Raw genomic sequence first — 16,749 nt, 5'->3', positions numbered from 1 at the left:
CTTAGGTCAGAAGCAACTGTATTTAATTTAAATAAAGGGAATTGCAATGAAGTGGAGATAGTTAAAGTAAACTGGGTTCATAAATGAGTAGGAATGATAGGCATGCAGAGCAGACACTTAAGGCAATAATTCATGACTCAACAAAAATATATCTCAGCAGAAAATGAAGACTTCAGATGATGGAGAGTTGGAGTTAATAAAGTGTGGCGCTGGAAAAAACACAGCCAGTTGGGCAGCGTCTGAGGAGAAAGAAAATTGATGTTTTGGACATAAGCCTTCTTCAGTCTTGAAGAAGAGCTATTCCTGAAACATCAATTTTCTCGCTCCTCAGACGCTGCCTGACCTGCTGTGCTTTTTCCAATGCCACGCTTTATCAACAAAAATGACATCCCAGTAAGGAAGAAAGATTCTGAGTGAGGGATAAACCAACCATGGCTAACTCAGGAAGTTAAGGGAAGTATTAAATTGAAAGAAAAAGCAAATAAGGCAAAGTTAATAACCCCTAAGACAAGGATAAGTTCAGAATCCAGCAAGGGACTAATAAAAGCTAATTAGGACAAAGAAAACAGAATACAAGGGCAAACTAGTGAGGAATATAAAAATTATCGATATAAACTTGGGAATAGGTCCTTTAGAAAATTAATCTGGGGAGACAGTTTTGGGGCACAAAGAATTGGCAAAAGAGTTAAACAGATATTTTGCAATAGTCTTTACATTGGAAGATATTTTAAATATTCCATTAATACAAAAGAATGTGGGAGAAATTAAGCATGATCACTATCACTAAAGAAGTAGTATTAGACAGACTCCATTTTGCAGCAGCAGTGGGAGCAGTGAGAGGGAGGACCAGGGGGATGCTGGGAAGATAGATTTCCAATTTAAATATTTACCTTGTGGAATCAGCAGCCTCCATTTTGAAGCAGGAGCGGTGAGAGCGAAGAGCGGTCGAATTGCGCTCTGTGAAAGTGAATGAACTGTTATATTTGGGCAGTGGCTAAACCCAAGACACTACACATGTAGTGTCTCCTACCCACTGCCCACCTCTAACCAAAAAACGACTGTGATGTGTTGACAAGATAAGGGTTTTCGCTGTCTTTTTTTTATCATGTGCTGGTAAGTAGTGTAATTAGTTTTGAAAGAAGATATTTCATTTATCTATTATTTGATATTATAGTTGGACTAAGTTAAGCTTAAGAGTAAAAATGGCAGGAGATCTCAGACCTGTGTAACGTCTTCTTTCTCAATGTGGGAGCTCAGGGACGGCTGATGTCCCTGACTCCTTCATGTGCAAGAAGTGTGTCCAGCTGCAGCTCTTGTTAGACCTCATGATGGCTCTGGAGCTGTGGATGGACTCACTTTGGAGCATCCGTGATGCTGAGGAGATCGTGGATAGCACCTTTAGCAAATTGGTCACACCGCAGAATGGATTGCTAATGGAGAAAGGGAAGGGGTGACCAAAAGGGAGGGAAAGAGCAGGAAGGCAGTGTACATGTCCCCTGCAGTCATCCCCTAAAACAGGTATACCATTTTGGATACTGCTGGGGGAGATGGCTCACCAGGGGAAGGCAGTAGAGGCTGGGTTCATGGCACCATCGCTGGCTGTACTATACAGAAGGTGGGGAGAGAGTGGAAGAGCTATAATCATAGGGGATTCAATTGTAAGAGGAGTAGATGGGCGGTTCTGTGGTCGAAAACAAGACTCCCGAATGGTATGTTGCCTCCCAGGTGCATGGGTTAGGGATGTCTCAGATTGGCTGCTGGATGTTCGGAAGGGCAAGGGTGAACAGCCAGCTATTGTGGTGCATATAGGCACCAATGATATAGGTAGAAGATGGGATGAGGTCCTTCAAGCAGAATTTAGGGAGTTAGGAGAGAAGTTAAAGTAGGACCTCAGAGGTGGTGATCTCAGGATTGCTACCAGTGCCTTGCGCTAGTCAGAATAAAAATGAAAGAATAGGCCGGATGAATGAGTGTCTTGAGAGATGGTGCAGGAAGGAGTGGTTCAGATTTTTGGGACATTGTGGCTCGTTGTGGGGGTGATGGGACTATTACAAATTGGATGGTCTACACCTGGGCAGAACTGGAACCAGTGTCCTTGGGGATGCTTTGCTAATGCTTTTGGAGAGAGTTTAAGCTAATGTGAGAGGGGGATGGGAACCAAATGAAGAGTTCAAAGTTTGGGAGAAGATTTGTAGCTCAGGTGCTCGTTGTTGTGGTTCTGTTCGCCGAGCTGGGAGTTTTTGTTGCAAACGTTTCGTCTCCTTTCTGGGTGACATCCTCAGTGCTTGGGAGCCTCCTGTGAAGCACTTCTATCATGTTTCCTTCGGCATTTATAGTGGCTTGTCTCTGCCGCTTCCAGTTGTCAGTTGCTGTCCGCTGCAGTGGCCGGTAAAGTGGGTCCAGGTCGATGTGTTTGTTGATAGAATCAGTGGATGAGTGCCATGCCTCTAGGAATTCCCTGGCTGTTCTCTGTTTGGCTTGCACTATAATAGTAGTGTTGTCCCAGTTGAATTCATGTTGTTTGTCGTCTGTGTGTATGGCTACTAAGGATAGCTGATCGTGTCGTTTCGTGGCTAGTTGGTGTTCGTGGATGCGGGTTGTTAGCTGTCTTCCCGTTTTGTGCAGTCCTTGCATGGGATTTTGTACACTACGTTGGTTTTGCTCATGCTGGGTATCGGGCCCTTTGTCCTGGTGAGTTGTTGTTTGAGAGTGGCTGTTGGTTTGTGTGCTGTTATGAGTCCTAGTGGTCGCAGCAGTCTGGCTGTCAGTTCGAAAATGCTCCTGATGTATGGTAGTGTGGCTAGTACTTTGGGTTGCGGCATGTCCTTGTTCCGTTGTCTTTCCCTTAGGCATCTGTTGATGAAATTGCGTGGGTATCCGTTTTTGGTGAATACCTTGTATAGGTGTTCAACTTCCTTTTTTTGCAGTTCTGGTGTACTGCAGTGTGTTGTGGCCCTTTTGTAGTGTCCTGATGCAACTTAGTTTGTGTGTGTTGGGGTGGTTGCTTTCATAGTTCAGGACTTGGTCTGTGTGTGTGGCTTTTCTAAATACCTTCGTGCTGAATTCTGAAAAAAGGGTCACAACACACTACAGTACACCAGAACTGCAAAAAGAGGAAGAAGAACACCTATACAAGGTATTCACCAAAAACGGATACCCGCACAATTTCATCAACAGATGCCTAAGGGAAAGACAACCCAAAGGACTAGCTACACTGACTTTGAGGAAGGAAGTGAATGTACTGTAGCCAAATTTGCAGATGACACAAAAAATAGGTACAAAGGTATCAACAATTTACAGAGAGATAGCGATAGACAAGTGGGCAAAAAGTTCACAAGTAGAGCATGTGGGAAAATGTGAAGTTATTCATTTTGTAAGGGAGAGCAAAACAACAGAATATCATTTAAATGGAGAAAAATAGCAGAAAACTGCAATTGAAAGGGACTTTGGGATACTTGTGCACACAACACACAAAGCATGCACACCACGCAGCATGTAATCAGGAAAGTTAATGAAATATTGGCCTCAATTCAAGAGGTTTGGAGTGTAAGATTAGGTAAATCTTACTAAAAATATACAAGACCACCAACTGTGAGCAGTTTTTGTCTCCTTATTTCAGGAAAGATATTACTTTATTGGGGACAGTTCAGAGAACGTTTACTCAGATGATCCTTGGTATGGAGATATTGTTTTATGAGCAAAGGCTAAATAGGTTGGGATTCTCCTCCTGGAGTTCAGAGGTGATCTCATTGAAACACACAGTATTCTTAAGGGTCTTGACAGAATAAATGTTGGGAGGATGTTTCCCTTCATGGGAAAATTTAGGACTGGAGGGCGTAGTCTCAGAATAAAAGGATGTCAATTTGAGATGAATATGAGGAGGAATTTCTTCTCTGATGGTTGAGAGTCTTTGGAACCCATTGCCATGGGGAGCTGTGGGGCAGAGTCATTGTTTATGTTTAAGCTGAGGTAGATAGATTCTTGATCTGTAAGGGAATCAAGGGTTATGGAGAAAAGGCAGGAAAGTGGATGTGAGGAATGTCCGATCAACCACGATCCTATTGAATGTGGAGCAGGTTCAAGGGGCTGATTGCCTACTCCTGTTTCTATTTCTTAATAGCCAAGGAGAAGGACTCCCAGTATATTTTAGAAATTTGGAGAGGATGGAATCATACTTTTTCATAGAGAATCGAAATAAAAAGTCCAGATTTTAAAATTAATAAAAATAAAATTGTTAAGGGCGAATAGGAAAATTACTACCCAGAAACTTGTACCTAAACTGGTAATTCTTTTGGCAGCTGACAAAATTACAAATAGCTCAGGTTTTCAGAAGGGTGAACATTCCACTTCCTTAAAATGGCTCTGATACTTATAATTTCACATGAGCAGAGGAAAGCATATTTTAACTTTTAGAAATAAGAATGGGAAGATAAAGTTTAACATTTCTAACGAGTCTTAACTAAAATTCTCTTTCTTGTATTAGGTTCCAAAGAATCATTACTTTCATCCACAATTTCAGTCAATGAAGAGGTCATGACTATTTTGGAAGAAGTGATCATGCATACATTCCAGCAATGTGTATATTACATCACTAAGGTTTGTTCGGATTATACTTAAGCCATTGTCGAAAGATAAGTAGATTATATAGAATGTAATCCTATCAAAATACAATTAAATCTTTTAAAATGCAGATCAATACTTTGAGACTAAATTATTTTTGAACTAATCAGATAAAAAAAAACTGTTGTAATCAGCAAGGAAATCTATGGCACAACACTCTGGTAAATGTCTACAAATAAAAAGTTGCCTTAACAAAATACTAGTACTCCAATACATAATAATTTTATGACTTTAGAATGAATGATCTGGAACTCATAGTTTAGAAATTAGCAATATTAGGCAAATGTTCAGCCAGTTCTTTTTGGTTACTTTATTATTTTGCATTTTCAGTAGGTTGACACTTGCTCTAAAATGAATGGTTCATCTGTTTTATAAAAAAGCAAAATATTCCTGATGCTGGAGATCAGAATTAAAAACAAAATGCTGAAGCAACTCAGCAGGAATCCAAAAGAGTCATTAGACTCAAAACATTAAGACTTGCTTAGTTTCTCAAGCATTTTCTGTTCATGTTTTTGGTTCATCTGCTCATAATGCTTCTCATAAATTCTAGTACATTATTTACAGAAAATTAACTTGACTATTACTTGGGTGAAAAAAGATGTGCAGTGAGATTTGTACGATATTAGAAATGTCTATTTGAAAGCACGTTTTAGAATGGAATTTTGCTCATAATTGCTCATTACCACAATTTGAACTTGTTTGGAAATGCTGATTCAGATGCCTGTAAGTTAATGACATACAATTGTCAAAGACAGTACATTATTAGGATGCCTCAGTGAGAAAGTACATGCTGGTTCTTGGACAGGAAGACCTGATGGAGGAGAGATGGCCTCTATCCTCCAGGAAAAGGAATTCAATCACCTTCTTGTCCCTTTTTGCTGCAGCAGCTGGCGTTACTGTGCCTGGCCTCTCCTCTATTTCCCTACAGACCAAAGGGGACTCATTGTCAATATGTCACATTGAGGCCTACTGCAGTACTCCACTGAGGCTCAAAGTAAGGTGGCGGAACATCACCTACCCCCAGACCTCTAGGTCCTGTTTTGTATGGGTTACTCCCAGCACAGCCAACCCATTTTCAACCATTCACTGCCAACCTACTTGAGCGTAAAGATGGGAATGTGGGGAACAGCATTCTTTTCAGCAAACATAATTTGCAATGTGTTACATTACGACACCACATCAGTGTCTTGCCCGTGCAGTATTTCAGCATTTTGATTGAATTTTTAGTAGGAAAATCAAAGTAAGTTGATTTACAGAAGTTTAAGAGCTCTTCTCTCATCAGAGGAAAACGGAGATGGCTTTATCCTAAGCATGGGCACAACTAACATGATAGAACCCAAAGGCTATGACTCATTTGCCTGTATTTCTAGTTGATATGCAATACGTACCAATAGAAAGAATTAACATCAGAAAATTAGCAAAGTACAATTGAAACTCTAATTCTCATATCAGTGTGAAGTTACGTATATTTTCTGGGGTAGCAACTGAAATCTCAGAGAAATAGCAGTGGGATTAATTTTCTTCTGTCCATAATTATTTTAGATTCATATTCTAAGTGACAAAATTGTGTAACCTGTACTGCTGCTGTACTCTTATGCACTCAGTACTCAGGGCAATGTCTGTGTTATGGTACCAGCCAGTGAACACAGAAGAAAATATATTTAGCTCATCAGAAAACTAAAGAGGCAAACAAATAAAAAAAAATGAAGAAAATCCATCTCAAATGTCACAAATCTACTGGGTATATTATTTTAAAGATTTCAAAGAAAAATTAGTTTGAAAGACTGCCATTGCCACTGCATTAGTTTTTAACAGTAGCCTTTTACTAAACATCTCTTGGTCAATGTAATATGCTTGGTTTAGACGGCAAAGCACATTGGCCTCCTAAGTGACTGTGTATTTACAGTTGATCACTGAGGTTAGGACAGAAACTGCTATGAAAATGAAAATCCCCCATCTCAATTATTGCTTCAAATCTTTGCATCTGTTCTTATTACATGATGCAACTGTTAGTAACATGTTACTTTCAAACCTAGAAGTTTAAATGTATAAAATGACTCTAAATAAATACACTCCTTTATCCTGAATAGGCACATAATGAGGTACATATTTATTTAGCTCAATATATAGCTATAAGTCGGAAAAGAAAAGGTTTACTTAGGGCACGTAGATCACATTCTGTAAATAAGTTTAGCAAGAAATGAGTTGTTCAGGGCTTTGTTTTAACCCAAATGATTCTGTCATTTACAAGTTTATATAAGTTTATATTCATATCCTTTTTGTTTTTCCAGACTCTGATTATTTTTCTTCTGTCGATGGCTCATGTCTATTGCAAATCTATTGGCATACTAAGTAATCAATCAATTTAGTCAGTCATAAATATTTAACTGACAACTACATTTTTTTCCAGATTTAAAAAATAATGTATCACATAAAAACAACCCAGTGACTCAGTACCTTAAGGGGTAACTGTACAACAGAAACAAAGTGTTCGTACTTCTTATTAAATTAGGTGAACTAGCCAGGCCACAACAAGCTGCAATGCTTTTCACTAGCAAGACCAAGTCCACCAGGCATCACCTTGGGAAGCAGAAGTTTCACCAAAAAGTCCATTGCTATGGAAGGATTGGATACCGTTTTGATTCCTTCTGTCACCTGAATAGCCGAAGACATACTCAGTAAATGCTTAAAAGCCCCAAACCATGATTGTAAAAAACTTCTTTTACAGGACATGTTTGAAAATGACATGCTAGAAGAAATGATTGTGGAATACAGTCAAAGTGAGGTACAGATTGTGAATGGTAGCATGCTCTATTTGTGACAGTAGCCTAGCCAGAACAGATACAAGGGTGCTCTTTACTGCTGTTAACTACACAATGGACAATATTATAACTCTTGAATATTACTTTTCCTTATTTTAAAGGTCAACAGGCATGGATTTCAAATTTTGAAGTTGTCATTATTATTTGTTTTGCAGTCTCTCTATGTTGCTCTTCCTGCCTTCTTGGATTGTAATCCCTTCCAGATTGAAAGTGGACATTCCTGCAGGGATTCTGCGACTCTCCCAGAACCAATTTGCAACATCATACAAATATACCAGACGACACTGGATCTTCTCCTCCAGTATGAGGTGCACCCTGAAATTGCAGCACAGATGTTTGCTTACCTTTTTTTCTTCTCTAACGCCTCTCTCTTCAATCAGCTCATGGATAGAGGTAACTTTAGAAATGTATAGAGAAACTTACATAGGATTTCACAGCACAGAAACAGGCTATTTTGCACAATTACTGTTTTATTTTGCTGTTTATGATCCAAATGATTCTTCTTCAACCCCTCTGTATCTAATAAGAGTAAACTATCCTTCTGTTTTTTTTTTCTCCACATGTAATGTTCTATCTCCTCCTTAAATACGTCTATGCTATTCACTTCCAATATAGTATGTGGCAGGAACTTCCAGAGTCTCACCACTTCAATTACGAAGTTTCTCTGGAATTCTTATCAGTGATTTATAAGCGACTATCTCATTATAGCCCTTATTTTTTGTCACCCTTCAAATAGTATGTCAATTCAATGTCTAGCATATCAAACCCCTTTTATTCAGTCATAATTCAAATAGATTTAGAAATCTTTTAGAATCCAACTTGCCTAATCTTTCCTGATAGTAATTTTGCTGAATTATTTGCGAGGGGCAGGACTATTTAGAGTCATAGAAATGTACAGCGTGGAAACAGAACCTTCGATCCAACCTGTCCATCGAGAGCTAATGTGGCAGGCAGTCTTTAATAATGCTGTTATCTGCAAATTTATCTAAAGGTGCTACCTGCTGGAGTTAATAAAGCAGTGTAATTCTAGCTGTACTATCTGAATGTGGAAAGTATCTCATTCTAGATGCAACATTCACAATCTGTCTTGTTTGTGTTTTTCTGTAGCAATAGATGTATCATGAAGTATAGCTTCTAGTAGCTCACAAAAAACGTAAATAGTTCATAAAAGACTGATGTTCACTTTCATGAGAGAGAGAATCTGTGGGGAAACATCAAGAGGATTATTGCTGTTTACTTTTCAAATGGAAAGTGTCCATGTGTGAATTTTACAAAAACAACAGAACAGAACTTTATAACAGTATTGAGGCTGATACCCTCAGTAGGCATCATTTCTAATTGGTATTGCAGACTGAAAGTGCAGTAAATGGGGAAAAAAAAAGTCAAAATCACAAAATCCAATATTCTCACCACAGCAGTCTATCTTCAACAACTTTGTTTGTATTATCTCTCTAAAACAGAATCTAACAAATTTGTTCAACAACTGAATTGTGCCGAAAAGATTTGGAGACATTGTGTAGTGCCTGTCAATGTTTCTGAAGACACTTTGAATATATAACTAAAAATATAGCCATATAAGCCATTAAACTCATTAGTTTCCATTAAATTGTTTAATTACAGAATGTGTTAAGGTAATGGAAAATCTGCTTGTAAATAACAGCACAAAATGAACAATATAAATGATTACAAACAAGCAAGACAACAACTGATCACAACATTGCAATTGCATTGTTAAAAAAGAAACACCAAAATTTAAACCATTTTCAATGAAACATGAATTGTTCATGGAGTTAGTTTGGTGTTGAATTCAACATTTGGAAGGTCTTTGAATCCTATATGATAATCATTTAGGTCAACTCAGGTAGCTTAGGACTTGAATTCAGAATTCCTTTGAATCACAGAGTTAGACAGCACAGAAACCTGCCTGTGCCAACCAGATACCCAAATCTGATCTAGTCCCATTTGCTAGCATTTGGCCCATGTCCCTTGAACCCCTTCCTTTTCATGATCCATCCTGATGCCTTTTAAATTTTGTAATTGTATCTGCCTCCACGACCTCCTCTGGCAGCTTGTTCCATACATGCACTACCCTCTAAGTGAAACGGTTGTCCCACTGATCCCTTTTAAATTTTTTCCCTCTCACCTTAAATCTATGCCCTCTAGTTATGGACTCCCCTATCCTGGGCAAAAGATCTTGGCGATTTACCCTATCCATGCCATTCATGAATCTATAAACCTTTATAGTGTCATACCTCAAGCCTCTGACGCTGCAGCCTATTTAGCTTCTCCCTATAGTTCAACCGTCCAAAACCAGCAACATCCTTGTGAATCTTTTCTGAACCCTTTCAAGTTTAAAGGACATCTTTCCTATAGAAGGGCAGCTAGAATTGAATGCTAAAAATGGCATGACCAGTGTCCTGTACAGCTGCAACTGATGTCCCTGCTCCTATACCGAATGCACTGACCACTGAAGGCAAGTGTGCCAAATGCTCTCTTCACCACCTTGTCTACCTGCAACTCCAATGTCAAAGAACTTTGCATCTACACCCCTAGGGCTCTTTGTTTGGCAACACTCCCCAAGGCCTTACCATCAACTATGTAAGTCCTGCCTTGGTTTGTCTTACCAAAATGCTGCATCTCACATTTATCTAAATTAAACTGCATTTTTTTGGCCCACTGTCCCAACTAACCATAGTCCCATTGTACTCTGAGATAACCTTCTTCACTGTCCACTGCACCATCTGTTTTGGTGTCATCTGCAAACTTACTAACCATACCTCCTACATTCAAATGATGAAAAGCCGTGGACTCAGCATTGATCCTTGCAGCACACTACTGGCCACAAGCTTCCAGTCAGAATAACAACCCTCCATCACCACCCTCTGTTTCAGACCTTCAAGCCAATTTTGTATTCAATTGACCAGCTCTCCTCCTGGAATCCATGTAATCTAACCTTTGCTAGCCAATCTACCATGCAGAACATTGTCTATATGGACTTCAGAGAGACATGCAACAATGTCTGCCTCTCTGCCTTCATCGATCTTCTTTGTTACCTCTTCAAAGAACTCAAACAAGTTTGTGAGAAACAATTTCTCATGTATAAAGCTACGGTTTAAATCTCAACGTATGAGCAACTAGCAAGTAGGTGGAGCAAGGGAGCACTACCCTCTATGCTTTTGCCATTTTTCCAGTTATTAAGTAATGAAAGTGTCAGTCCCACACCCAAATTGTCATTTCATATCAAATCCAGACCAACTTCTGTAGAATCAATGGATGGAAAATTCTGGGCAGTATGAATACGATGTGCTGTCGGTGATCACAGTTTCTCAGAACAAATAGGTACTGGGAGAATTACCCCTCAGGGATCTATCTATGGTCCCATTCCATAACCTGACTTACCATATTTAAGTCAGTGTTTTTGCAATCCAATTGTCAGCTGTCCTGTAGGGACAGCATTTGAAAGAAGTGTGGAGTAAGAGAGTTAAACCAAACTTAGCATGGCTTGAAAGACTGCTCTGAATTATAATTCAGAATACTTTTATTTTCTTATTTTTCAATGATGAATGTTAATGTTTTGACTGTTTTCTTTCTCATACGTTTTCTAATTATAGTGAATGACCACAAACGTTTACTGTTCCATTGGGAGTAGTATATTACTCTTCTGCGTAACTCTCAACAGGTTCAGATTAAATGCAACTTAAAACTGCAAAGAGAATTGGATTTCTTGGATTCAGTTCAATGTGGAGTTGAAACTTTGGTTTTGCAAAATGCAGTGATTACTTTTAGTAAGGATTTCCTAGAGGATTTTTTTAAAAAGTGAAGATTTTTAAAGATTAAAAGTCCTCAAAGTAATAAAGTCACCTGGATGGGAAAGGATGATTTTTGACAGGATCAAATTGCCAAAATTGTGAATGTTTTGGCCACAATCTTCAAACCCTCTTTGGAGATTGACTTGGTTCCAGAGGACTGTAGGGTTGTAGATATTACAATCTTCTTCAAAAATGGGGAAAGAGGTAAATCCAGAAACTAAATGGCAGTTAAAGATTGGTGGTGATGATGATCCAGGCCAAAATTAATGGCTAATGGGAAAAATGTGAGCAAATAAATAAAAGTCTGAATTGACTTGCTAAAGGAAAATTGTGTTTGTTTGACTGCTGTAGTAAAATATGAGAGTTAATGAGGGTAGTGGCGCTTATATGCACTTTCAATATTGTTTGCAATTGACCACAAAATAGACTTAACAAAATTAAGAACTATAAAAATTAAAGGCACCTTTGCAGCCTAAATACAGAATTGAATAAGGGACAAAATTGGTGGTAAACGGACTGGATGGAGATAAACAAATGTTCCACACAGGTTGGTATTAGGATCATTGCTCTCTTTGGCACATAAGCATAATTTAAAAATTAGCAGAACTTGGAAATGTAATAAACAATGAACATAATTACCAACATCAGGAGGACAGACATTCTATGAAATCAGAAGATACGTGGAAGATTACATTTTCGTGAAGCTTGAAGTGATATATTTTGATAAGAAGAAATGAGGAGAGGCAATGTGAACTACTTAGTAGTGATTTTGGAAACAGACACACCTGGGATGTAGGAATGCAAATCTTTGAAATGGCAAGGCAAGTTGACAATTCATTTAAAAAAACATGTTATATGTTCCTTAGCTTTATTTTTAGAGGAATGGAGTCCTAAGTAAGGAAGTCATATGAAACATTATAAAACACAGATTCAGGCTCTGCTGGAATATTGTATTTCAAATCTTGATGCCACCCTTTGGAAGGATGTCAAAGCCTTGAGAAGGTGCAGAACAGATTAATTAGAATATTACTGGGAATGTGGGACTTCAGTTGTGTTGAGACTGCAGGTAAGCTGAGGTTGTTTGAAATGTAAGTGAAAAGTAGATTTTATAGAAATCCAAGTGATGAATGGTGTTGATTTAAAAAAAAAATAAGGTCACACTTCCTCCAGTGGCTGCAGGCTTGGTAACTAGAGGATACAGACCATCACAAATCACAGATGTAAGGTAATTGACCAAATAAAAGTGACAGCATAGGATTTCTTTCTATATAGCAAGCTGTCGTAATTGAGATTGCACTGACTTAAAAAAAAATGGAAGCTGATTCAGTACTGTTTCAAAAAAAAGAATAAGTTAAATACATGAAGGGAAAGGAATTATGGGGCTGTCCTTGGCAGTGAGATTAATCGTATGCCTTTAGCAAAGAGCCCACACTGGCACAATAGGCTGAATAGCCTCTTGATATATTGGCTCTTTCAACAGTTCGACATATGTCTACAAATGTTATGAGTTAACAGCTTCAGGGGTTTCATAGTTCAATAAAATAGTCTTGTCAAAATATTAATTTTGCAATCATTAAATATTCATGTGGGATCCCTTTGTATTGTCAAACAATCAGCCATAAGTTGGTTAATCCATTCATTATTTTATAAGCAAAAGGATTTAATAATTCCTCCAGAAGCAAATTGAAACAGTTGCCAACTACAATCTTCAAAAACAAGATGGCATATTGGAACCAACATTTGCATCGTCAAGAATGATTATTTCAGGGCCCAAATCAGAATTGGAGTTTGTAATGTAAATTGACAAGCCAATACAGTAGAGAGTGAGGCCTAGATTATCCTATTATTCTCATAGATAGAATATCAAAGTAGGTACATCTACCTTTTCAACATTGAAGATCACGCAGCAGTATATGAAAAAGATTTGAAGAAAATGTCCTAGTGTTGTAACTGCGATTTCTCCCTCTGCTTATGCCACCAACACCAAATTAATTGGCTATTCATCAGATAGTTTACCAGCAAAGCTTCATAAACAATGTCTGCCACAATATGAAGAGATTGAAGAGAGCTCAGTCCCCTAAGATTTAGTGTAATATGGATTTCCAACTGCTCAGCTTTCTTGAGCATGTGCTTTGTACTAGTTTGGAAAAAAAAAGCATAAATTTATACTTGTAACCAAGCTGCCATGGGATTGATGTGTTGTTCAGCAAAAGCCATCTTTATTACCTTAGTTTTCTTACTTTGAGAGTTCTACACTATAATCTGCAGGGAGAATTTTAGAGCCCCAACTGATGGTTTTGCAGATGGGGAAGGCCTGGAAATTCCCAGGGCTAGCTCCCATCCGCTTGCATCCATCCTGTATTCAATTGTATAGGAAATAGGTGAAGCCAAGTGCCGTTTGCCAGTCTTTGCCCCAAATGGTGTCCCACTTTTGATTTGATGTTGGTGGGAGGTGGTCAGAATGGGGACTGCCAAGCAGGGGACCTTAAGAAGGAAGAGAGAAGAGGAGTTTCCCTCACTTGGTCCCCTTTGTACATGTGGTATCCAACCAAGAATATTGCTTCCTCCTAACCTGCTATGTGAGTGCTTGCTCCCACGCAGTTGAAAAATATTGCCCCTTTATCCTACATTAAGCTGTCAATCAAGCACAGGCAGATTAAAAGTAAAAGAAGAAACAGTGGATGCTGGGAAAAAAAATGTGGACGGAAGTCAGCAGCTCTGGCAGCTTCTTCAGGGAGAAAAACTGAATTAACATTCTCTGCACGGTTACTGGACTCAATATTATGCTGATACACCAGGTAATAAGGAATGCAAATGGGATATTGGCATTTATTACAAAAGGAATAGGGTTTAAAGGTAGGAAAGTGTTGCTGCAATTGTAGAAGGCATTAGTGAGACCTTAATGGAGGATTGCATGCAGTTTTGATCATATTGAGGAAAATGTAGTTGTATTGGAGGCAGTTCAGAGAAAGTTAATTTAATTGATTCCAGAAATGAGGAGTTTATATTGTGAAGAGAGATTGAGCAGTTTAGGCATATATTCTCTGGAGTTTAGAAGAATGAAAGAGGATCCAATTGAGGTGTTTAAGATGCCAAAGGGAAATGAAAAAGTAGATGTAGAAAGGAAGTCTCCTCATATGAGGCAATCTAGAGCAAGAGGTCATAAGTTTAGGATAAGGAGCAGCAGACATAAAACAGATGTGGAGAAATTACTTATCGCAAAGGATTGTGAATCAATGGAATTCACTGCTCCAGGGTTCAGTGGATACTGGGGCTTGGAGTAAACTTAAGGAGGAGATGGATCGGTGTTTAATTCGTAATGGGTTGAAGGGCTATGGAGAACTGGCAGGAAAGTAAAGTTGTGGCCAAGATGAGATCTGCCATGACCATATCAAATGGTGGATCATATCAAATGTGCTGAATTGCCTACTGTTCCTCCTAGTTCTTATTTCATGCTGTTTTTCTCTTGGATGCAGCCAGACTTGCTGAGTTTCTCCAGCACTATTGTTACATGCAATAGAAATCCCATTGAGGAAATCTTCAGTCTACCTTGCACTACTTCATATTGTTTAGGGCAATTAGGGATAGGCATTAAATGCCTAACTAGTGATGTTCGCAGCTCAAGAATGAATTTTAAAAAACTGTAAAGTTGCTTAATTCAAAAATCAGGTTATTACAAGACAACGAAGCTGTCAAGGACCTAAAACAGGTACCTCCCATCAAACTGTGCAAACAGGCTGCTGCTTTGCTGACTATTAGCCATTCCCTTTGGCGGTCTTACAGTGGAAGCACAGTATTACTGCGTCTGAGCCAACGGCTCCAGGTTTAAATCCCACTCCAAATCTTGATTACTCAGGAACATGCATTCAGAATAAAACAGGTTGAATATGAAGTTGTAAATACTTCTAACATATGCCAGTGGCAGGCAGAATGAGTAGAGAGATTCTTGGACACCATGTGATGGAAAGAAAATTGGGCCCTCTATCATCATTATTCATATGTGCACGTAAAAAAGCATGTTGCCTTAGCAACACGGCTCCTTGTAGGGGAAGCTTGGTATCGTTACCTTCCCGCTTACCTTGCCATGGTGGAGATTACAACCCTGACTTCAAGCAGAGAACTGAAGAAGAGGATGAGAGTTTTTTAGTTCTGAATACTGAGAGTGATGGTTCATCTTTGGGCTTGGGGTGTGCAGTGCAGGTAGAGCCTCGTCCATGGCACCATGGGTACCTCAGACCAACAAAAATTGTTGTAGACTGGAATGGGCCTGGAAATCTTGGAATCTGGTCCTGCCAGGTATTTTTGAAGACCTTTCACCTTGTTCTAACTCAAATGAAAGCATGAAAATCCAGGCCATAGTAGCATGAAGACTGCTTGCACTCTAGATTTGAACATTTCCAAACATGCAGTGAACTGAGCATCTTGTATGATATTGGGCAAAACTTTGCTTACTGAATTATAACAAATGGCTTGATTCTTCAGCATAATGCATTGTTCACCAATCCATTACTATATTAGGAAAAGTTTTCTTACACTTGCCAATGGAAATTGAATAATTAACATCAATTTGTCAGTACACAGTCAACTCATGAGCTTGGACTCGATGGAAGTCCCAGTAATCCTGCTGGGACTAAAGAGCTGTCAACTAATCAGTTCACAGGCAGCTCCTGAAAGTGAGACACAAGTCTAAAGCTCTGCCAATTAACACTCCGAGCATTAAACCACAGTGAGGAAGTGTAGATGTGAACCCTACTGATTCTTCAGGTGGCAGTCAGGAAATCCTGTAACCCATTAAATCTGCCCTAAGTGTGAGTATGCATAGAATTTAATAAGTGGAATCAGGAATCAGAACTTTTGTTCACAGGTTTCTATGACTTAGATTTCTTTAACAAAAGTGGCAATTGAGAGAGAGAGAAAATGTTAAAATGGAATTGGATAAATATTTGAAAAGGGCTAATATGAAGGCACAAAGAGAATGAAACGAAAATTGAATTTGATTAATATCTTCCATTTGAAGTGCACATACCTGCACAGATGCTGAAAATTGAATGTCTCTTTGTGTGTTAGGAAATGCTTGTGGTGTGCCATGTAATACATATTTAATTGGACAAGCAGTTCTTAATAATCAGAATACTATAATCTCCCAACCCAAATCCAAAAGAAAACAGTAAGAAATGAAATAATATTTGAAGGATATTATTTTATATTTCCAGTAAAGACATTAGAGATTTGGTTATGTCATCCAGTTCAGTCTAAAGGTCATACTCTCTATGTGTAAAATATTGCAACAGCATCCCAGCATTCCAACTTTATTGTGGTTTTGTGGACTCTTCTGCAGAATTCACAGGTGAAACATTTCACCTGACTTCCATCGAGTCCAAGCTCACGAGTTGACTGTGTACTGACAAACTGATGTTAATTATTCAATTTCCATTGGCAAGTGTAAGAAAACTTTTCCTAATATAGTAATGGATTGGTGAACAATGCATTATGCTGAA

General features: G+C 38.6%; 1 protein-coding gene across 1 annotated transcript in view; it reads left to right on the top strand.

The window, feature by feature from the left end:
* radil (Ras association and DIL domains) overlaps positions 1 to 16,749 on the top strand; it is a 104,864-nt gene that overhangs the window by 67,798 nt on the left and 20,317 nt on the right. The window contains exons 6-7 of the mRNA XM_060840336.1: positions 4,484 to 4,596; positions 7,598 to 7,835. Of these exons, the coding sequence (XP_060696319.1) occupies positions 4,484 to 4,596; positions 7,598 to 7,835 (351 nt within the window). The remainder of the gene's footprint in view (positions 1 to 4,483; positions 4,597 to 7,597; positions 7,836 to 16,749) is intronic.

The sequence above is a fragment of the Hemiscyllium ocellatum genome, chromosome 20 (assembly GCF_020745735.1).
Source record: "Hemiscyllium ocellatum isolate sHemOce1 chromosome 20, sHemOce1.pat.X.cur, whole genome shotgun sequence".
NCBI classification, from domain to species: Eukaryota; Metazoa; Chordata; class Chondrichthyes; order Orectolobiformes; family Hemiscylliidae; genus Hemiscyllium; species Hemiscyllium ocellatum.
This window is presented reverse-complemented; position numbering and strand designations above follow the sequence as displayed.